General features: G+C 39.5%; 1 protein-coding gene across 2 annotated transcripts in view; it reads left to right on the top strand.

The window, feature by feature from the left end:
* The window catches only part of lrch4 (leucine-rich repeats and calponin homology (CH) domain containing 4), an 83,134-nt gene that overhangs the window by 44,041 nt on the left and 16,094 nt on the right, over positions 1-22,999 (top strand). For both annotated transcript variants that reach the window (XM_042511805.1, XM_042511804.1), the window contains exons 2-13: positions 2,089-2,233; positions 7,295-7,424; positions 7,546-7,651; positions 11,506-11,752; positions 12,801-12,897; positions 14,731-14,845; positions 14,952-15,061; positions 15,154-15,206; positions 20,890-21,048; positions 22,408-22,476; positions 22,652-22,706; positions 22,819-22,882. In XM_042511805.1, coding sequence (XP_042367739.1) covers positions 2,089-2,233; positions 7,295-7,424; positions 7,546-7,651; positions 11,506-11,752; positions 12,801-12,897; positions 14,731-14,845; positions 14,952-15,061; positions 15,154-15,206; positions 20,890-21,048; positions 22,408-22,476; positions 22,652-22,706; positions 22,819-22,882 — 1,350 coding nt within the window. The remainder of the gene's footprint in view (positions 1-2,088; positions 2,234-7,294; positions 7,425-7,545; positions 7,652-11,505; positions 11,753-12,800; positions 12,898-14,730; positions 14,846-14,951; positions 15,062-15,153; positions 15,207-20,889; positions 21,049-22,407; positions 22,477-22,651; positions 22,707-22,818; positions 22,883-22,999) is intronic.

Raw genomic sequence — 22,999 nt, 5'->3', positions numbered from 1 at the left:
TTTATCAATTCAAATGTTAGAAATGCTTCCATGAAATTAAATTATGAAAGTGTTTTTCTTAAAAACAATGTGACTAGACTCACAAGGACAAGACCTCACAAGAAAACCCTGAATGTATATTTAAAGATAGAAAGAATAAAACGCAATTAATAAAACCAACAAAATGGTTTAAATGACAATACGATTCAAACAGGTGATGGGATATGCAAGTACAATTAAGCACTTTAATTTAGTCTTCAAATTAAACACCATCTAGTTTAGTGTTAAACTGCTTTGTGAGCTCGTCTCACTCTGTATAACACGGCCTCCATCATGCTCACTTCTTTATATTCTTCTTCGTATATGATGCTAATTTGTAAACTGCAGCTGCGTTTGCCCAACAAAGATTTCAACAACAACAAGAAAACAAAACACTCCACAAAACTTGCTGGAAATACTCCCAAAATGCTCAGTTATCGCTCTCTTTGTTCCACACTTTCCATCCTCAGCTGATTAGAACATGTGATTTCCTGTCAACCGCGACTCTTGTGGTTTTAACCTTTCTTTTTATAATCTGTCTCTTGTGAATAATCAAACTTCATGAAAATGCAATATTAATTCACTTTGGTATCCCTTTAATTGAAGTCTTCACCCAGTCTTCAGTTTGCTTTCCCAAGTTGTCCTTTCTTGGTTTGGAAACGTTTGTTTTGGATTCCATTGGCCTCCCTTCTTTGTCCCTTTGGCCATGAGGGCTGACGTGATTATTGATTATCACATATCTTTATGAAAACTCTAGTTCACTTTTCTGGCATGTAGCCATTATTTGATGGTGACAGGAAACAGGGAGTTAGAGAGAGGTGAATGACATGTAACAGCAGTTTACAGCTGGATTCAAAGTGGAAGTACATGACTGAACATGGTCTGCATTTTAGATTATTTTTTGGGGGCTTTTATTGCCTTTAACTGACACGGCAGTGTGAGTGTGAAAGGGGGAAAGAGAGAGGGGGAGACGTGCAGCAAAGGGCCGAGGCTGGACTTGAACATGCGGCCGCTGCGACGAGGACACAGCCTCTGTACATGGGGTGCCGCCCCATGGTTTGGATTTTAGACGGCTAAATGAGCAGGATCTTCTTAACACCCCACCACCTCAGTTTGCTGGACTGATTCATAAATGCCAGTTTTTAAATTAAAACCTACAAATTAAGACCTTTCTTTCCAGAAATTCCACTCCAGAAATTACAAAAAAATTCAATTTTAAATTGCAAATCTGCCTACATGTTTGCTGATTCCCATTCCTACTGAATTTCTAAACCTTAATCAAGTAATTCCAGAAATCTGTTTTATCCTTTAATCCTTAAAAACCTGAGGAAACTTGCTTGATTTATTTCAAAATCATGCAAAGAAAGCAATGAGCAACAAAAGACAAAATCATCCAAAATTAGCAAGTTATTAGTAAAAAGTACAAGAAAAAGGAATGGAAGGAAAAGGAAATGACCTGGGGAAAGTTCTTTAAAAAAATATTATAATTCTCAAACCTAATTTAACCATTAGATCTATAAATATAGTTCTTCCCTGGCTTTTTTTCCCCTAGACATTTTTCATGTTTTTCTATGTTTTCAAAATCTACTAATTTATTGCAAAAAGTACAAGAAAATTACCTGAAAATAAGTAAAAATAGATAAATTAATTCATTTTTAGAAAATGAAATTGCTTAATAAAATGCTTAAAAATCGCAACAATTCTCTGACATAATTTTAAATATGTGATTATGATAATTAGCCAAAATATGTATATAACATAGCTTTTTTCATTTTTCCCTAGACACTATCCCTTAGCTTTTATAGAATACATTTCTTAATCTATTAATTTCTCGCAATTTGTGGAACATTTCTTACAAGTAGCTCATTGCCTTTTTCCCCATATTTTGGGAAACATTTGCTCACGGTTTAAAGGTTTAAATACTTGTGAACAGCAGCTAAGAGCAGCACTTAAAACAGTGGTTAACCTGTCCACTAGCACATGTCTTCCTTCACTTGGGCTGTAGCTCTATGGATCCTGGAGAAAGTCTGAGGAGCTGGTCTAATGTGTGGTCCTTTTGTGTGTTGTCAGATCTGTCTAAGAACCGCCTGTGTGAGCTGCCAGAGGAGCTATGTCAGTTCATCTCTCTGGAGACGCTGAGCCTTTACCACAATGGGATGCGTTTACTGTCCTCCAGCCTGGGCAACCTGCAGGCTCTCACCTACCTCAACCTCAGGTAACTCCACACCATGCACACCGTCCCGCTCTGTTCCCATCACTCTGGTGACATTTGCATTTCATTCTAAGTAGTTTAATCCTCCTCTGATAAAGAATCATTTGCGTTTGTTGCAACTTGGGTCCTGTTGGCCATCATTTCTATCTATTCACACTTCTTACTCAAAGTTATTGCTGGGATCTTGGAACACAACAAGAGTGTCCAAAGCAGCTTTATTTCATCCTTCGTAGCAGCAGAGGGTGGGTGTCCATTAGGGGTGGGCGATATACTATACACTTCCTGCCTGAGATGAGCCAGATCCTTCAAAATAAAAGCACCATGGGTCCTGCTTTTAACTTCCTTATAACCTTCTTTTATTAAAAGTTATTATAACAGTGGTGTATTGTAACTCTATGATTTGACAGTAGCTACTTTAACTTTATTACACTTTTTTTTTAATAATTTTATTTAGGTTTTTACTTTATTACACTTTTTTTAACGTTATTGTAACTGCAGTTCATTCAATTTTTTTTTTAATTTTAGTAGTTAAAATTAGTTTAAAGGACATTTAAAAATATTGCGATATATATTACGTATCACAATATAGCCTTAAAATATGGTGATATTGTTTTAAAGCCATATCGCCCAGCCCTAACTTCAGTTAGCCCTCAAATTGTACAAATTGAAATTGCAAATATAAAATACGGCTCATGGAAACACCCTCCCATTTATCGCAAAGAAGTTTTTACGCTCACATGAGGTGGTTTTTCACCCATTTTGGAAAAGCCATATTTGGTGATGGAAACACTTTTTTGGCTTTTCTAGGTAACATGATGCTATGGCTATGTCCTTGTCAGCTGGAACTGGCTCCCTCGGGCATGATGCAGTAGGACTTTTTTCCCATTAACAGTGTTTTTGTTTTTGATGGCAGTATGACGGTTTTCCACACTGTAAGATAAGTCAGACGTGTGGTCTGTTTGTGGGTCCAGATGCTTGTTCACATATTTTGTTTGTTTCATGTAAGCCTTTATTTGTCCTCCAAACACATAAGTATGCCTTATGCTCAGTAAAAAAATGACGTGGAGGGAGAGAAAGAGAGTGAAAGAGTGGGCAGTATGTAAGCACATTTATACATTAACTGAATTTGGTCTGTGTTTCACTGTGGTTACTTAAAAATCAACATTAATTGCAAAATTAAATTTTCTCAAAAACCAGAGAGATAGATGTCCCAGAAACACTGGTATGGTTTTATCACACAGATTACATGTTCTCCTGAGACTTTAAAGGTGGTGATGATGGACTGGTTTCTTCATCCTACAGCGCTTTTTTTTTTTTTTTTTAGATTTTTTTGGGAATAAGGACAACAAAAATGCAACAGGCTGCAGCAAGTCAAGGGTAATAAGCATAAAGAGAACCAATAATAGCCTCTAAATATCTGGAATTTACTTTTCTGCATTTTCTAGCTAAATTATATTATTTCATCATGGCCCTGTGGCCAAGCTTGGTGGTCTGTAGCCACCTGCTGCCTGGTGGTTAGGAGTGAGTAATATAATATAATGTATATCACTGAATTTTCGAAAAGCTAAAAGTTGATGCACTTAAACTGTGATTATCTTCCACTGCACAGGAAAACTGTTTGCAAACAACTGTGGTGAATATGTTTGGGCAAAGTTTAGCCAGGAAGTTCTGCAGCTATCCACTATTTTAATAGTCAAGTATTCTACTGTTTAATCCATCGAATACCGGAGCAAGAAATGCTTTTGCTTTATGAAAGAGCAATAATAAACACACAAAAGAGAAAGGAAGACAGGTCTCTTAAATATGATGAGGATGATGAGGACAACTCGTGATAAGAAGATAGTCAAATGCCTACCCAAAACTGAAACTTCCATTAGAGATTCCTTAGATGAACCTCAGGGTTAGCTAATGGACCTAACTGCCGACTCTTGTTAGCAGAACTAAATTACGACAGATTTTATTGCCGGACCAACAGTTTGAGTTAACTTACGACTCATTTGGGGCAAGGAGCTGTCAACTGAGCTCCTGCAAAGACTCAAGGAGACATCAGGAGATCTCTACATCATAAAAACCGACAATTTATGTCTTTGTTGCACAACCAACACGTGACAAAACCGCACATCTCCAGACTGTAAGAGAGGACCACATTAACTGATTTTCATATTCAAAGTAAAACGTACTTTGAAATGTTGTGTGGAGGTCTCATACCTACAGAACTGCAACTTTGCTTACCTGCTGATTTTGAGGCCAAACTCACAAACACAAGCTGTGCCTGTGTGTGAGTGGAGGGGTGTGACCTTTCGTAACCCCCTGCCAGCAGCGTGCTGCACACTGAATGAAAGACTCTTAGTACAGACCTGCATTTTGATATGCATCTCTTCTATCTTATCTTAATTATCCTTCCTTTGCACTGTGTACGGATGCTGTATTGTTTGTTCATTTTCTAATTTTAGGTTTTGTTGATAGACCTTTGGTCATATTAAGTACTTTCATACTTTGTTATATTTTGATGCTAGTACTTGTATACCTTTACTCAAATAGGATCTTTAACGACCTTTAATTTTATCAGTGTTTTGACACTGTAGTATTACGCTTACTTATTTTAACACATATTCGTTATGTTTGTTAAACATGATTAATACTGTTTTACTTAGTAAATGATCTGCCAAATAATTATTTGGTTTTCTCATGAGTGTTTGGTATCGATCAGCAGAGGAGAGCGTCATGGTTTCAAATATTGAAGATCTGAAGGCCTGTAGTGAACTATTTCAACACTTTGGAAAGAAATAAGATCTAGACAGTTAAACAGTAGAAATGATAGAAGGGAGGAGTGTGTTTTTCCCGCTTTGATGGTCAAGCGCCACACCCCTTTTTTCCAAAGGAGTTATAAGGACTAGAGTCTAAAGACTTGGGTCTTTTGGAGTCTTTTGGCTCTTTTGGCTCTTTGGGGCTTTTGCCTCTCCCCCCGCTCCTCAGAGGAGGAGGGGGGATGCCTGCTTGTGCTGCAGCCCGGAGATGATGTGAGCTGCTGTTTATCTACCTTGAAAGAGAGAGCTTTGGAAACAGCCCGTGCTACACGTGTTCTAAATGACGATTCAGAACCAGAGGACTTTACATGAGAGAAACTGTGAGACAAAGAGAGACTTCGAATGAGACGAAGCCTGATAAGCTGTCATAGTGATCTCATCTCAGCCACATGAGGTGTCAGAAGATGATCCAGATGTTCATAGAGAGAGAGAGGGAGATAGAGGAAACAACTCAAGCTGAGTTTGGAACGTTCAAACTGACCGAGGCCAGCCACCAGAACCGCAGGAGCGTAACCGAGCTGCCCGTCCAGTGTCCTCTCAAAGGCCGCACTGAAACTTTCCAGGGTGAAGCTTTTCCCTGGCATCGAGACTTCTGAGGAAGGTGAAATGATCTTACCTGTGCTTTTTTTGGAGTTGATGCTCTTAAATGATCGGGAAACATAGGAAGTGTTAGACCTCGGTCAGGATCTCCCATTAATACAATTATGGGTTATTCTCTGATCAGGCCTCTTCTTTATCTTTTCCCTCAATGTTTTATGGGATAGGTTGCCTCTCTGCTGTTGATCGATGCTTCAACATTGACTTTTCTTTAATCTTAACTTTTCATCTGCTTGATCATCTCGCACTATTTCAGTGCACCTGATCAAGTCCAGATGTCACATCTAATTCAGTTCCTCACTGGTTTTCATCCCCTCATTTTTATTGTTGCTTCATTTATGAGTTTGTTGTTCATTTTAGTCATTTTATTCACTTGGTGTCTTTGCTGTATTTACTGTTTCATCATTTATCCATACTTATTCTTAAACATATTCTTTTGCAGTCTTTTAGGAGTAGTTTTGCTGTGTAGTGAGTAGTTTAATAAACCTTTCATTTATAAAGACACTTAATCTTGTAATGTGTGTGTGTGTATGATGTGTCAGGTCCCTGTACAAACAAAACTTGAATGTTAATAAACTGCATCCAAGATTTTCACTAATCAACTTACCCTGAGCCATTGATGCATTGATGCAACTTGCTTTGCTTGGGGGGCACTTTTGCCAAATGACAGGATGCCAGGGGCCATTTGCCGTAGGCCTATACATATTTCTAGGATTTTGGGACATTTCTAGGATTTTAGGGTATTTTAGGATTTTAGGACATTTCTCAGAATTTAGAATGTTTCTTCAATTTTAGGAGATAAGGGGCTTAGCTAGGACCTCTGTTGAGTGGGGGATCCTCTGCTGGCATTTTTTTGGATAAACAAGCTCTATTTTGATGCTGTTTTATCACTCTGGCACCTTATGGATACTAAAAGTACAAAAACAATTTCCAGTGTGCTTTTCCAGTGTTCCAGAATGCTTTATTTTAATTGTGAATTAGTAAATGATTGGGGGCCCGTCCGGCACCCTATTGGGGGCCAGATGTGACCCCCAGGTCATAAGTTTATCACTACTCTAAGCTCTTGAGTAATCAGTTCTTATCAATCAACTCTTATTTGTCTGTAAAATCTCAAATAAATAAATCCAAACTTGTAATTATTGTAATTATCTTTTCAAAGTTACTCTTCAGCCGACCGCAAAGACAACAGTCAACACTTCCATTTCACAGTTTGCAGCCTGCAGGTGCATGACACCTGCAAAGTACAGCTGTCTGAAAAACTGCATCTGAACTTCAGAGTTTGTTTATGCTAGTGATGAAGAGAGGCCGTCCAAAGCTTCTTACAACCACAGAATCACACCGAAAGCCCTCTCTCCCCAACACTGTAATTTCACTGTTGCTAGGAGACCAGAGAAGCCCTCCAGGTGGCGCGTAATACATGCAGCAAAAATCAAGGCTCAAAACAAATATACAGTACAGCACAAAATCACAGACGTGATGTCGAGTGCGCAAAAGTGTTTGAGCACCCTTGCACCAGGCCCATATGGACATGCCCTCTGAATGACATCACTCTGTGTGTGTGTGTGTGTGTGTGTGTGTGTGTGTGTGTGTGTGTGTGTGTGTGTGTGTGTGTGTGTGTGTGTGTGTGTGTGTGTGTTTGTGCGTGGGCTTGTCCCCACAGTCGTAATCTCCTGTCCAGTTTACCCCCATCGGTGTTTCAACTTCCTCTCCTGCGAGTGCTCATCGTCAGCAACAACAAGCTCTGCTTGCTGCCTGCCTCCATATACTCCCTCACACATCTCCGACAGCTGGTACGTTACACACACTTCCACCCCCACACTCACATGACTGTGTGCAGAACTCTTATCAACTTTCTATGGTGAAAGAGGATGAAAATAAAAGTCAGATTTCCTTTCTCTGTGTCTCCGTCAGGATGTGAGCTGTAACGAGCTGCAGTGTTTGCCGGCAGAGCTCGGACAGCTCGAGTGTCTGCGGGACCTGAACCTGAGGAGGAACCAGCTCACCACTTTGCCTGAAGGTACACACACACACGCGCGCACACACACACACACACACACACACACACACACACACACACACACACACACACACACACACACACACACACACACACACACACACACACACACACACACACACACACACACACACACACACACACACACACACACACACACGTCCAAGCCTGACCCCCGAGCCCGACTCACGGCAGCAGTTTGGGCCTGAGCCCAATTAAAAACCTAAATCTGTACCACAAAAATTGGCCTATAGTGTAGTACATTTTGTGCTTGACAGGTTCAGCAAAGCAGGCAGTGTCCCTCAGTGTGTCTAGTAAATTAATAATAATAATAATCACTTTATTTATATAGCACCTTTAAAAACAGTTGTTTACAAATTGTGTTGACAGACGAAGCAAATGCAGGAACTAAAAATAAACATTAGCAAACGTGGCAAACAGAGGAAGATCCACAACAGTCAAATGAAAAGGCCAGGACAAGATGCACAGTCAAAAGGTCAACAAGAATAAAGCAAATAAAAGGATTAAAAGTCATCAGCGTGCAGATCACAAAAAGGCAGTTAAATAACTAAATTTAAAAAAAGAATACAATAAAAGATGATAAAAATAATATAAGAAATAATATAACAGGTAGGCTCTGCAGTGGTGATGCAGCACGTACATATTGATCATCTCCGCTGCATGTTATTTACATCTCGATCACTGCTGGGGGGGAGGGGGTGCCAACTAATTCTCTTTTTCTGTCCCTCTCACTGTGCTATCTCTCTTTCTCCCCTGTTTCTCTACGTTCTGTCTCTTTGCCTCTCTCTCCTCCCTCTTTCACTCTCTTTTCATCTTGATTCAGTCCAAAAAAACGCTAAAGTGCAATTCAGGCAGGAGACCGTTCAGTAAAGATATATAAGTAAACTTTAATGTGGGGAGAACCCAGCCCGATTCAAGCCAGAGGGAATAGCGGGAAATTACAGCCCAAACTCAGCCGCTCGGGTTAGGCCCAATCGGGTTCAGGCAGAGAATCAAAGCTGTAGTTTACAGGACCCTATCATTCAGAATATTTTCATGTTCGGAATAATAATGGAATATTATTGTACCTGTAAACCAAGCCACTGATGTCTGTGCCCTTATGAAGTGATTCCTCACACTTTGCCTTTGATAGGGATTCATGCAGTGCATCCATTACTGTAGAAGAAGATGAATATATCACATCCACATACACTAAGCTTGGTTAAGCCTGGTAAGTGGAGCTAATACCCTGATCAAATGACAGCTCTCTGTTTGTCCTGGATCGTAATGTACAGTCTCCACACTTTAGATGGTAATTGCATCATCACTGTAAGCTATTGATTCTTTATATGCATTGAACTGCTACTGCAAGCTCATTATTGCCTACCTCAATATTACACACACAGATAACTCTCTTTTAATATCAAGCTTTAAAAATATTATACGTTAATATGATTTTCTACTTTCACTGAGATAATTTTTTTAACCAACATCAGTCCTAATCATAAATATCAAATATTCATGAATAGTCAGAATTTAACCCTTTAAATACAAGGTTCTGATGCCACTGTTTTTAGAAGAATAAAGCACAAAAATGAATTATTTTCAATTTACCACATGCTAAGCAGATTTCTTTTTTTTTTTTTTTATAATCAAAGAGTTTCTGCAGGTCTTAAAATGTACTAATTTCAATTACACACACACACACACACACACACACATATATATATATATATATATATATATATATATATATATGTCATTGAATTTGTGTGGTCTTGATTGCCACAAACATTTAATCTAACTTAATTTATCCATCTGTTATTAAAATGAGTCAAGGTCTTTTGTATGAGTTCACATTTCGGATATTGCAAATCTTCAAACCTAACACTGAATCTCATACTGTCTCTTTACTGTAGCCCGCATTTTTTTAGTAAGCATATTCTCAAATAATATTAACCTCTGCATGGGATCATGGATAAATTTAACTTACCCTCCTACCTATATGCAGAGCTTGAAAATGATCTATGTATTTTTGATTTTGTCAGTTGCAGTCCTCCATAGACTGGCACAGTCATCCAGCCAAAATGTAATAATGTAATGTAACTCTTGGCTTTATACTTTAAGAAAGCAAATGTATGGTGTTATTGATCCTGTGCCCCCCACTGTATACGAAAAAACCTGGACTGAAGAGTGCACTGTGTTGTTTGATTGTGCAACCTGAGTAGTCCATGTTAATCCTGCTGATTGTCTGCACCTGTGGAGTGCGTCAATGGCAGAGGAGAGCATCACTCTACACAAGTTGTGGTAAGCAGTGAATAGAAGTCAAAATCAGCTTTTGAGCATACTTACTGGAAGCAAAGGTGGAATATCTGGAAAATAAAAGGCGAAAGTCCAGTCTGCTGATTTTTGGCGCGCTGGAGGGCTCGCAGACGAGTGATACAGTGGTGTTGGTGCGGCGCCTTTTGCTGGATGTCCTGGGGCGATATAAAGACAAAGATTCTCTTCTTTGAATTTAAAGAGCACATTTTATCTCTGCACCAAATTTGGGAATTATCAAAAGAAAACTAAAGTCATTAAAGAAACGCGAAATTCTAATCGCCTGGCGAAGCCCAAAACTTTCTGAAATGGCCTGGAAGTAAATAATGAAGAATCTCCTGTAACAGACAGACTGAGAATATAACTGGGAGACACCAGAAAATCAACAAATTGGCCTGCAGAAGGGGAAAATGTTTCTTCTTCTCATTTCTCTGCTCTTTTGGTTATCAATGAAACCCATGAAATGTATGCATGTTAATATGTTTGAGATAAACTAGGCAGACATGAGATAACATGTACATTTATTCTTCTTTCTTTTCAGCACCTTTAGGCCAATTAAAAATAATGACTGATGTGTATTTTGTATGAATATGAACTTATTTAGTTAATATAACTTTATTTAGTTGCACAATGAGCTGATATTTTACAAGAATGGCAAGAACAGCCAAAGTCTTAGTTTAGGTAGAAAACGGCTTATATTATTCTTTTGATTGGTACTTGGCCTTTTTTGTTGCTTTTGTGTGTGTGTGTGTGTGTGTGTGTGTGTGTGTTTGTGGGGGTGGGTTTGTGTGTTTGTCCTGTCTTTGTTTTGTTTTCCTTTTTGTGGGGAGTTTGACTGTGGGAATGCTGGAACTTGCCCATAAAATGAAAAAGGTCAGTCAGGTGAAAAGCATGCGCTCACTGTGCTCTCACTCAGTTTAGCTCCTCTGCTGTTTGGCTTGATGTACATCCACGTAAATTAACAATACGGTATGATAAATTATTATCAATTCTTCCTTATATGAGGCTGTCTGATGTATTGCAACGAAACTTAGATGAGTTTGTAAACATGTGGTCCCCTCTCATTGAGTATTTTGGTAGTTAATGGTCATCAATACATTTTATCAGAGTAGTCTAACCATAATATGCTTGTTAATCATTGTTTATTTTATCGCTGTCAATTTCTCCCCCTTTGTATGTCTTTGTCACTTTGTTGTGTGTAGTTTGTCTTGATTATTTGTTTTGTGTTTATGCTGGGACAGCAAAATGGTGTCTGAATGATTTGACTGTAAATCCTGCTTTACTGTTGTGCTCTTCAACAATAAAAAGGCAGCTGATGTACATAAAAAGGTCTTAAAATTCATTAAATGTAATTTTCTGATACCTGTAGATACTCTGATATAAATAGAACTATTGTTTGTAAAAAAAAAAAAACCTCCAAAGGGCACCTTTTAACCGTAAGCTCTGAAATAAGTTGAGAATGAAGATGAAGTGACATCAGCAATTTGACGCCTGATGGATACTGACACTCTCCTTTATCTCTTTGCCCCACACAGAAATATCTGAGCTCCCGCTGGTCCGACTCGATGTATCCTGCAACCGCATTTCCCATGTGCCCTTGTGCTACCGCCACCTCCGGCATCTCCAGAGCATCATGCTGGACAACAACCCGCTGCAAATGCCGCCTGCGCAGATCTGCTCCAAAGGCAAATACCACATCTTCAAGTACCTCAACATGGAGGCCTGCAAGAGGAGCCAGGAGGAGCTGGAGAGACATCTGAGGCCCACCGGCTTCAACAGCTGGTGAGGAGCACTTGGGAGAGGGAAAGAGGAGGTGGTCTGCGAGGAGCAGAGAGGATAAAGAAACAAGTACTTTTCTAAAACCATGCTAAAACTCATCTCTGGTCCAAAAGCTGCAGATACTGAATGGAAGGGTTTTCCGATGGTTCTGCTTTAATGTTTGTTTACTGATTAAAAAATGGACTCAAGGATGAAGTGATTAGATTTTAGTGGTCAAAGGTCACTGTGACCTCTTAACACATTTTTGGCCACAAATCAAGAATACATGCACTAATAATGACAAAATTTTACACAAATGTCTGACGGGATGAAATTATGAAGTGGTGATAATTTCTGCAAAAACACTTTTCTGGCCACATCATAGCTCAGGAACAGAAGTGGAGTTTGGTCAGATACTGAATTGGTGACACTGATCTTGAACTGTGCTGATTGTATAAATGTTCCGCTCTGCTAGGTAAAACAGATAGCTGACACTTGCATATAACATTGATACAATGCAAAGAAAACAGAAAGTGGTGATAGTTGCAGCTTTTATATTTAAATGACAGACCTAAGTACTGTGTACTGATAGTGGAAGCTACTGCAGCTACTTATTATAGGATAAAGAAGATAATGGATATTTCACCACCACATTATGCACTTGAGGATTCACTCTTATGCCACAATAGGAAAAATGTGAACATGAGGTGAAAGGACAAATGGCAGGAGGTACAGTAAATGTAGAGTAGAGAAATGGATGATACATAATAAAAGTGAAGGGTTGTGTTAACTAAGAGGAAGCAGGGCTTATGAAATATTCATAAACTTGAAAATAGACCCATTTAAGCTGCCTGCTGTGAAATTTCCAGGAAATAGAAAGGACCAAGGACAGAGATAAGAGAGAATATTTGACAGAAGAGCTTTGAGTCTGATCCAGAGCAGAGAATAACATCAGCCACTGCCCTTTAGACTAATTTCACAGCATGTCCGACAACAAGACTGCAGTGTATCTGCCTGCCTGTGTGTGTGTGTTTAAGTCATCCTAATGTGTGCTCTCCCTGTTTCTCTGCAGTCTGTCAGACCAGGAGCTGTTCACAGGTCAGTTTGGAGGGCTGGATTCTGGATTCAACAGTGTGGACAGCGGCAGCAAACGGTGGTCTGGGAATGAGGTAATGAGGTCTAATAGTAGACATCAACATAAGCCACATCAATGCAACATGATCATTCATCAACTAAAATATATAAGAAAGGAGTGACAATATGTCAGGCAAAATATGACAAAGTTAAACTAGCATTAAATAATCAGGATTAACATTTTGGCATGAAACAGTCAAATTGCTGTTGGGTGAAACATTGACTGGAAAATAATGGACGTTGCCAAGGTGACGCCACCCGTTGGTTTGTGGGCTCCCGTTTTGAAGCCTGCAGTTTTGCATTTCAGCCGTCGCCATCTTGTGTCTTTTGGAGCCAGAAGTGAACATATTTGGAGGAGCAGATGAAGCTAATGCTAGGTTCTAGCTTGGTTAGCTATGGTTAACTTTGATGATACCAATACTAAAACTAATCATTTTTGCAAAGTTAAAACAGTTTTAAAACCATTGAAACCAAATGAAAAACAGAGAAAACTGAATATCTGACTTCTTTAGATGGTCTTATAGTTCAGTCAACATCTGAACAAGACATTTTTAGGCTGCCATTTTTAAAACTTTTATTTACCTTATTAATCCTCTATGGGAAATTTAATTTTTGTTGCCACTCTGTCATTTAAACACATGCAAAAACAAGACCTATACATGCAGTATATGAAGAGATGTAACTTAACTTTCATGAACTGAAAACAATGAAAAAGTCACAGCTATGGTTACTTTTTGAATCTGGTTACCTAGCCAACGTTGTCAACGTGGTAGCGACTTGTTACTCAAAGTGGCCAGGCTTTTAATTATGCATAACTTTAAGCCTTAACCCTTTGAAACCTGGATCGACGTCAACCGTCTCTTTTTAAAGAAATCAGGTCAATTTACTCAGGTTTCAAAGGGTTAGAGAGGAACACTACCTATATTAACAATTCCAATTTGTTAATCCTTTTGCCTTGGAACTTCAAATCAATATTTTCTGCGATGTCATCAAGTACAAAGTCTGCAGCTGCCTCATAGACGATCTATGGGAGCCTGATTTTGTCGACCCACAGTATGCTTGTTTTTTAATTTTATAGCCAAATGAGCTTAATCCTGTTGTAGTGTTCTCAGCTGTGAGACAGAAAATGTGTCTGTATACTCACAACATTCCCTCAGCTGCTCTCAGTGTCATCTACAACATCTTTTACCATTCACTATCTATAGAGCAGCTCCACAATTTATGCCATCTGACATCACAAATTTAAGATTTATCATTCTAGCTAGGGAGAGTTTTTCGTGCTCACTAATATTTTGGACTCTCTTTGATCACAGGGTTGGCTTGTATCGATTTTGGAAAAATGTCCTTTGTGGTGTGGTAGGACAGAAAAACAAAATGCCACCTTATCCTAACACCCCACCCACACACCTTAAATCCCAATAAGTAAATAAAAGAAAATAAATAAATAAATAAATAGTCAATGTTTTGAGTCAATGTTTACTCCACTACAAGAAATAAGATGCGAATCAGATGGGGAGCAGAGAGGTAAGACTATTTAATGATAGGGTGCCATCTTTTTTAGAAACTGGCAGGTCTTCTTTTATAACATTAAAATGGTTAAACACTGTCCACGCTCCCTGCAGCCAGAGATCAACATAGATGTTCCACAAAATATCATGCACAGTGCTGTAGGAAACCATCACACAATGATGCATGATATATGTACTTTTAGATGTGCCTGTATGGCTCATCAGCAAGCTGACAAATGTTAGAAATCAGGTCAATGTTTTTTTTCAACATGACTCCAAACAGCCAGCCTACAGTATTCTATAGTGTGAACAATCAACTACAAATCAATGAGCCAGTTCTGTGTGTGTGTGTGCATCCAGTCAGCAGATGACTTTTCTGAGCGTTCCCTCCGCATGGCTGAGGTCAGCAGAGACCAGAGGAACCTGGAGGAGGAGGAGGAGGAAGAAGAGGACAGAGCTCTGGTAGCTAACAAAGGTGAGGAAGGACGCATGTAATTGATCCTGTGTTACGTAAAATGTATCGTTCTCTCTGACTCACAAAAAGCAGATTTGAAATCTTGACTCTTTGACACTGTTTGCAGTTAATGGAGAGGCTGAGCATGTGGACTTCATTGACAACATTGTAACAGAGGAAGAGGAAGAGAAGATGAAGACGGATCCACCCACACATCCTCTCACAGAACCTCCTCTGGTACTATCACTCACAGGCTTACCTGCAGTTGTGTCAGATGTTGCTCGACATGTTGCCTGGTATGTTAAAGTTATTGTGTCACTGATTTCCAGGAGCAGAAGGAGAGCTCTGCTCCGTCCCAAAGCCAGGACTCAGCAGTGTGCAGGTAAGTCAAGTCAAGCAAGGACGAGACGTTAAATGGTTTATGGGAAGTTTTCTATAACACAATGGTGCTGGGCACCAGTAATAACCTCTACCAAGGGCTCATTTGTTTACAGTTCTTGTGTCAAAGTTTTCCAGTCTATTTGAAAAGCATTTCCATATCACCTCTAACTCTAGCCTCATTCCCACTGCACAAAAAACCTGCTTACACCCGCTAACATCTGGCTTTTTAATGCAATGGGAATGCTTACAATCAGCATTCACACCTGGGTCAAATGACTCTGCAGTAGGTGCAGGTTTTTATTGCCTCCGGTTTGGATTGGCATTGATGGTAACGCAACAACCATGTGAATGCGGTAATTTCAGCCCTGTAATCAGCAAGACACAGTGATGCGCCGTTATTAATTACTGTCCATTTCCCCCTAAGCGGTGCTAAAACACCAATCCAAATACTTCTGCAGCAAGTTTGAAAGGGGAACTTATTAAGTAAGAGATAAATAACGAGAAGAAACCACTGAAAAGTTTTCAAAGACCTCAGTTCCTGCTGATGTCTACTGTTTACCTGTTCTCATGCCTGTCCGTGACATCGTAGGGACACACCATCAAGACAATGCGCGCACGCATGCACACACACACACACACACACACACACACACACACACACACACACGCACGCAGTTCAGCTGACAGAAAGGCCGAATTGTTCTGCTAAGTTCTGTGGCAGTGGGAATACAACCATTTAGCAGGTTTACCTGTGTTTAAAAAACCTGTGTGCACCCACTTATTGTGGTGGGAATGAGGTATCTGCTCACATTGGTTCTGTTCAACTCTTCATCTCAACTCAACTATGTGTTAGTTTCTCTGGATGGAACCTGTGTACTCAAGCACTCCGAGTGACAAAGACAAACGAGCTTTTATCACTTTTCTCTCTCTTTTTCCGTCCGACTTTCACAAGGTCACTTCACAGCATGTTTGCAGAGCTGGGAAAAGTCAACAGACTGCTGTACTCATTACTTGCAATGCCCCTCACACTCTGCAGGTTGAGTGCTGGTTGCTGCTGTTATTCCCGGAATGTAACTTGCGCTTTCTTTACATTTATTAAATTATAGTGAAATAACATAGTCAAAATTTCTACACATGCCTGAAAGCTGATAAAAAACAAAGTGTGTCAGAGGGAGTGTTAGAGCAAAACCACCTATCAGTACATTCCAGGTGTAATACAGTGCTCAAAGAATAAGTGATGACTCACTGAAGATTTAATAATCAATTAAACATGTAAGTCAGTTCGAAGAAAAGAAAACATTTACAGGTTCCAGCCTCTTAAATGTAATGATAGTAAGATAATTGTCTCTTAGGTAGTTATGGTTACAGCAAGGGCTTATGGTTATCGTTAGGGGTTAGGGTTAGGGGGTAGGATACGAGAGTATGACTTTTTTTATTTTGGACAACATACTGTTGTCTCATACTCTCTATTTTTTTTATGCAATTTTGGTCGGTTCTAATTTTGATAGCCAAACACCTGTTTACAGATAACTAAACAGTTAATTTTAACGAAAAGAAAAAAACCCACAAACTTGCATGAAATACCTTTCTTTTTAGTCCAGTGCTCCATTGACTCTGAGCTGTAGCGGTGCATGTCAAATTCATTAATTGTTTCCATTTAATGGTGGTAAAATGTTGATGTTTGTATTGTAAATGCCTTTTTTCACATTTTTGTTTGCTTTGCCAACAGCGGGCAGCAAGCAACTAGCTAACAAATGTGGCATGAATTCATTATTTACTTTGTTGTTGTACAGCATAGCGCTAATAACACAACTAAATAGAAGAGTGTCAATTAATGGTTACACTGTAGGTTCTTTAGCTCAACACCTTAAAGGTCCAGTGTGTAGGATTTACAAGTTACAAGGTAGATTAGTCCCTAAATCCTGCTACATATTTGGAGTAGAAGGAGGTGTTGAGGAGTCTCCCAGCCTGGGAAAAGCTGCCCTGTAGTCTGGTGGTTCAGCAGTGGATACTTGTGTATCTTTTTCCAGATGTCAGCAGGGTGAACAGACTGGGGCTTGGGTGGCTGCTGTCTTTCTGTATCCTTTGGGCTCTGTGCAGACATCTCACTTCAACAGGGTCACTGATGCTCTGTAGATGGGAACCAGTGATGTTCTGGGCAGTTTTAATCTTCCTGTCCTGGGCTGTGCGCGAACCGTGCCAGTTGGTGATGTTTCCAGTCAGTATGCTTTGTATTGCTCCTTTGTAGAGGTTAACCAGGATGTTGCTGTGGAGTTTAGCCTTCCTAAGTTTCTTTAGTGCCTTTTCTGTGCTTTTATAACCTGGGTGGTGATGTGTGATGACCAAGATAGATTCTCAGTGATAGTAATTCCAAGGAACTTATAGAATGGTGAAGGGATGACGTATTTTTGTAGGCCAACCAGGAAGTTAGCATCACACTGGTACCTTTGTCAAAAATCTTACAGTATTTTTGATTATCTCCAAAAATAAGCTCTGTGATCAATACAGGTTTATGAGACTTAAAAGTTTTGTTCAGCATGGTAGTCTTCACAGATGAACACGTCTCTGTGTTTTGAAGCTTAAATGAAATCACCTAAGCAAAAAGCTGTTGTTAGTCTATAACCCAACAATTTTGTGGTTGCATGACTTGAACGTCACAACTACAAACACTGTAAAACACGTCAAACACAACTGTAAAGGCAGACAAGTGGGTTGAATGAGTTTCTGTGTCCGGTGTGATGATGTCTAATGTCCCAGACAAACACTGTAGTCCCATTTAGCCATTTGTTAGCAACCGCCTTTTTTAAAACCTTAAAAGTTCAAAAATAGGGTTTATATGAGTGTATTTTATGTTGCAGAACAAAACGTCTAAATATCTGTAACCTGTGTTAACCACAGACCTTATTCAAGACATTTTACCGAAAACCCAAAAAAAACCAAAGACTTTGAGACGAGGCAACCGGAAGAGCAAGAAGGTTAACGGACTTCCGCTTTTTAGGACTCATTATTTCACCACTCTGTAACTGTTCACCTGCTCCACTGATGTAGACAGGGGTGTGTGTCTTTGCCTCCTTCTTTCTAAAATCAACAATCAGCTCCTTGATTTTACTGACGTTGAGCAGTAGGTTGTTCTCTGTGCACCGCTCTGCAAGATTGTTGATTTCCTTCCGGTTTGAACTCTCGTTGTTTGTAATACGAATGATGATGGTGGTGTCGTCCGCATACTTCACAATTGAGTTCATCTGATGTCTGGGAGTGCAGCGTGAAAAGGAGGGGGCTGAGCAGGGAGATACATTTGAAGAAATGGAGTATAATATTCATAATTTTGTTTTCACTAGTGAATAATCACTTGAAAATAAAACTTTTTATTTTAGTGAGGTCGGAATGAGCTGTTTTGTATCTACAAAGGAGATGGATTCTATTGTGTTTTGCACCTATGCGTGTAGACGTGGATGCTGCACTGACAGTGGCCACATCACACTCCTGACACTTCAGAGAGGGGCCTGATTCTCCTGCCTGCTCTGCCTGCAGTGAACACAGAGTTTACATCCATATGAGGTCCTCCTACTTGTTAGACTGTCTCCTGATCTACCTTTGTCTCATTTTTGTTATAGGAGCTACCAGAGTTTATTCTAATACACGAGGCGCTACCAGTAACACAGAGCGATAGATACAGTAGGATTAGGCCAATCACAGTGCAGTTTGCTCCAGATGACATGTGCCATACATAAGCGGATACAAAGCGTCAGCTCGTCTTCCAATTGGTGGACAAGACCGAAACAAACCTCTGACCTCACCAAAGGAACTATGGGAATCCAATATGGCGTTTATCATCGATGCTAATGTACTTTTATCATCGAAGTAGGAATTACATATGGACGGAAGACACCCAGTGCCGGATCTGTCATTATGTATTTATTGAACAAGGTCCCGTAAAAACAGCCGAATTCCAGGGCTGGATAGAAAGGCTTCTAAAAGAGCTACGATGCATCAGAGTCATCCCTCTGAACAGCACAGCCGGCAGCTTTCACTGGCAAAAAGAGTAAGATGATCCGGCAAATGGGCTCAAAATTATTAAGACTTTTCTAAATGATAAAAATTTTAGAGGGTCTATAATCGATGTTTAGGATTTTTGAATCGATTCTGAATCGTTAAAAATGAGAATCGATTTTTTTCCCCCACCCCTAGTGGATGGTGTCTCAAGCGCCAACATTAAAACATCTTAACCTCTGTCTCAGCAGCTACATGTTCTTTGAGATGTAGTGTAACAGCAGCAGTAGTCAGGTTCCCGCCCTGTAAGTGCTGAAGCCCAGCGTACAGTTTTATCATGCTGCTTTGTTGTTCTATAACAAAGATAACTACATTGTTGGCCGTCAGTGTCCGAACAGTCCCACTGGCTACATGTCAGTATGAAAGAGCACAGAGCCATTGTTCTCAGCCTCTGGGGCAACAAGCAGCATGCTGTCTCCTACAGCTCTCACTTTTTATTAATCACTACCATTCACTCCACACTTGGAGCCTCATTAAGCCTCATATAGCCGACATGACTGAGATGTGTTGACTGTACTGCCCGTCTGTTCCTCCTGACTGAGGAAGAGTTAGTTTTAACTGTTGCTGTTACTCTGTATCTCCTCTACAGACTCTTCACAATCAGAACAAACGGATGTTCCACATCTCACTTCCTTTGGGACTCCTAATAATAGAACACAAAGACTTAAAATGGAAACTCGACACACACTTTCTAAACCAACTTTTACACTGAGGAGAGATTTCACACACATCAGCCTTTAGAGTCAAGCAGAAAATCACTTCAGTAGACTTGATTTCATGTAGTGTCTTTCTCCTGCTCTCATTTTTAATCGTTAAACTGTTTGCATCGAGCTGATCTTCACCCAGTGTGCTACTTTCTGTGGTATGGACCCACCTGCATACTTTTTTATCACACTGAGTTTTTTATTTTTATTTTTTTTGGACCCATTTCACCAAAACTACCATGCCTTTTGATCATGTTGTGCTGTTACTCAAATGTATGTGTTTTCTGCACAGTGGGTTTGCTCTGTGCTTGGTCAGGCTGGTTGTGGATGGATGGATAGATTGGTAGTATTGTTGTGTTCTGTTGCCTGTGACAATTTGGACTCCTTTTTGTAGCATTTGGAAATTTCCCTCAAAAAGCTACTAAAGCCAGTGACAGTAATTACCATACTTTCCCCCTCTTGTTTTCAGTTTTTTTAAATTTATTATTATTATTATTATTTATTATTTATTTATTCATTTTAACCCTTAAGTCACCATTTACTGACTTGTCAAAGCCCTCTTCTCCTCTATTAAGAGTAGCTGTGTTGACCACTGACTTTAAGAGGAAAACAGATTTGTTGCAAACGTCCAAATTGCATTTTAGTTATTTTTCATGGTTTGATTTCACATAAACTTTAACTTGTGACACAGACTTGAACAAAGACACACACAGTTGCACAAGTTTAAGGTCAAAGTTTGTCTCATTATATCTCAAGTCCATCCTGGGGCCAAAAGTGGAGTTGACAATAAACTGGCAATTAAAATAAAATGAATAAATAAATAAAAAAGTGGGTTTTTTTTCAACAAAAAACTACAACAATACAACTTACAACAATAAAATATTTAATTCTTATTTGAATCATTGACATCCTTCTTTTCGTCCTTTGCAGGTCCAGCCTTCATGTGGAGGTGGTCTCCCCATCATCGTCCTCCTCCTCCTCTCCTCTGTCTCCCTCCAGCCCCAGCCTGGAGGAGCGCAGGAGGCCGGGCACCCTGTTCATCTGGCAGGAGAGAGAGCGTCTGCAGCAGCAGCAGAAAGAGAAGGCCAGGTCAGGACTCGCTCTGTCAAACTAATGTGCTGCTTCATTTACAAAAGCAAACGTTAGTGTGAAAGCTTCATAGCAAAGTTCACTGCAGACAGAGGACCCAGCTGGTAATTTTTGTTTTTAAAAACATTCTAAGAATGTTATAATGCAAAGTTTTGGTCATGTTTTGAGAAGCAAGTTTTCTTTTAGTTCCCAGAATGTTCTTCTTAAAGTTAGGGTAACGTTCTCGACAAACATCATAAAAATGTTAAGATGTTTTTTTTTTTTTTGTTAACATTTTACATTACAGGAACATGCCATTTAAAAAAAGTTCAGTAATCTCAGGCCTCAATAACATTTTTCTGAATCCCAGCAAGCAGAGAACGTTCTCACAACACTGGCTAAAATTACTTACAACTTGCAATAATGTTTTAAAGAAAACATTTAATCTAATGTTCAAAGAACCTTTTAAGGATGCTTATCATGTCAAATAATGATCCTGTAAGGTTAAATACTAAGAGGTAACATTATAACTGCAACACTCAGTTATTAGATATTTTGGTGATGTTTATAGGTGACAGATCAGAGAATGTTCTTTCATAAGACATTCCCGCAATGTTGCATGAGAGCAAAGGAAGAACAGGTTGAAAGCAACAATCAGAACAGGTTATTGAGCCCTGAGATTTCAGGACATTTTTTAAATGAAAATGTAAGGCGATATTTACCCAAAAAAAAAAAGAAGAGTTAACATTTTTTTGATGTTTACAGAGAATGTTACCCTAAAAAGAACATTCTGGGAATTGAAATGAAACTTCACTCTGAAAACATTTATAAAGCATTGCATTGGTTGCAATCTCAGAATGTATTTGAAACCAAAAATTGCTAGCTGGGGATGTTGCTTTGAAACTGCTCTGGCTTTGTTTTCATGTAACATATTGGGAATGTTTTCTAAAAGAACATTCTATGATCTGTCCCCTCTCAACATCACCAAAACATCCTCAGAATGTTGCAGTTATAACGTTACGTCTCAGTCAGAATTTAACCTTATAGGAACATTGTTTGAAATGATTAACAACCTTAAATTATTCTTTGAACATTAGATTAAAATGTTTTCTTTAAAACATTATTACAACTGGGAGGTAATGTTGTGGGATTGTTCCCTGCTGGCCGGGGAAAGTGCCTGATGGCGTCTCAGGACAGGTTCAAAGTGCATGATGGATTGGACACAGAAGTTCGATACAGAGTCAGTGTGAGCATCTGTCATGTGACAGCAGTTTGTGCTCCACACACGCAGCAAGAAGCAGCTCTGTCTGTCAGAGGCTACTCCCTTCTGTCTGTCAGCTCTAATTATACGCTCTCCATTTCCAAACTCTAATTTTGCAGTTTGCTGAAGTCATCCACTAAAACAGGAAGTAATGTGGCCGCAGCAGCACAGACAGGAAGCAGCTCAGCGTAAGTATGGCGTGTTAGATAGAAGGCAGAGCAACAGCAGAGAGACACATGACTTTCCTCCCTTCCATTCATCTGTGCTTTTTTTTCACTGTGCTGAGGTATGCATGGAGGGAAGCTTGAGGGGATGGTTTTGGTTTTGTGTGAGGAATAAATCTGGGTGTGTGTCTCCCTCTAGTGGCGGCTCTCCAGAGAACAGCAACTCTGTGTCAGGCCTCCGGCAGCGATGTGCAGTGAGTACCGCCTCTCATTCCAGCAGAAAACATAGCTGGACTGTGTTTCACTGCTGAAAATGTCAATTGTGTTCCTTTTTTTTTTTTTTTTTTTACTTTTTTTTTTACTCAGAGTGCTGATCAGATGAGCACAGTGTTCTCCTCAACTCTTCTACAACGCTCTAGCAGCAGAACAGGTACACACACACACACACACACACATTTCTTTTACTACTTTGAAATCTGAGCAAATTGGCATATTTATATCTTCTGAAAACATGGGGAGAGGGCAATGCACATAACCCAAAATATAG

Source organism: Plectropomus leopardus, chromosome 23, assembly GCF_008729295.1.
Source record: "Plectropomus leopardus isolate mb chromosome 23, YSFRI_Pleo_2.0, whole genome shotgun sequence".
NCBI lineage: Eukaryota > Metazoa > Chordata > Actinopteri > Perciformes > Serranidae > Plectropomus > Plectropomus leopardus.
The sequence above is the reverse complement of the archived record's forward strand: the minus strand, read 5'-3'. Positions and strand labels throughout refer to the sequence as shown.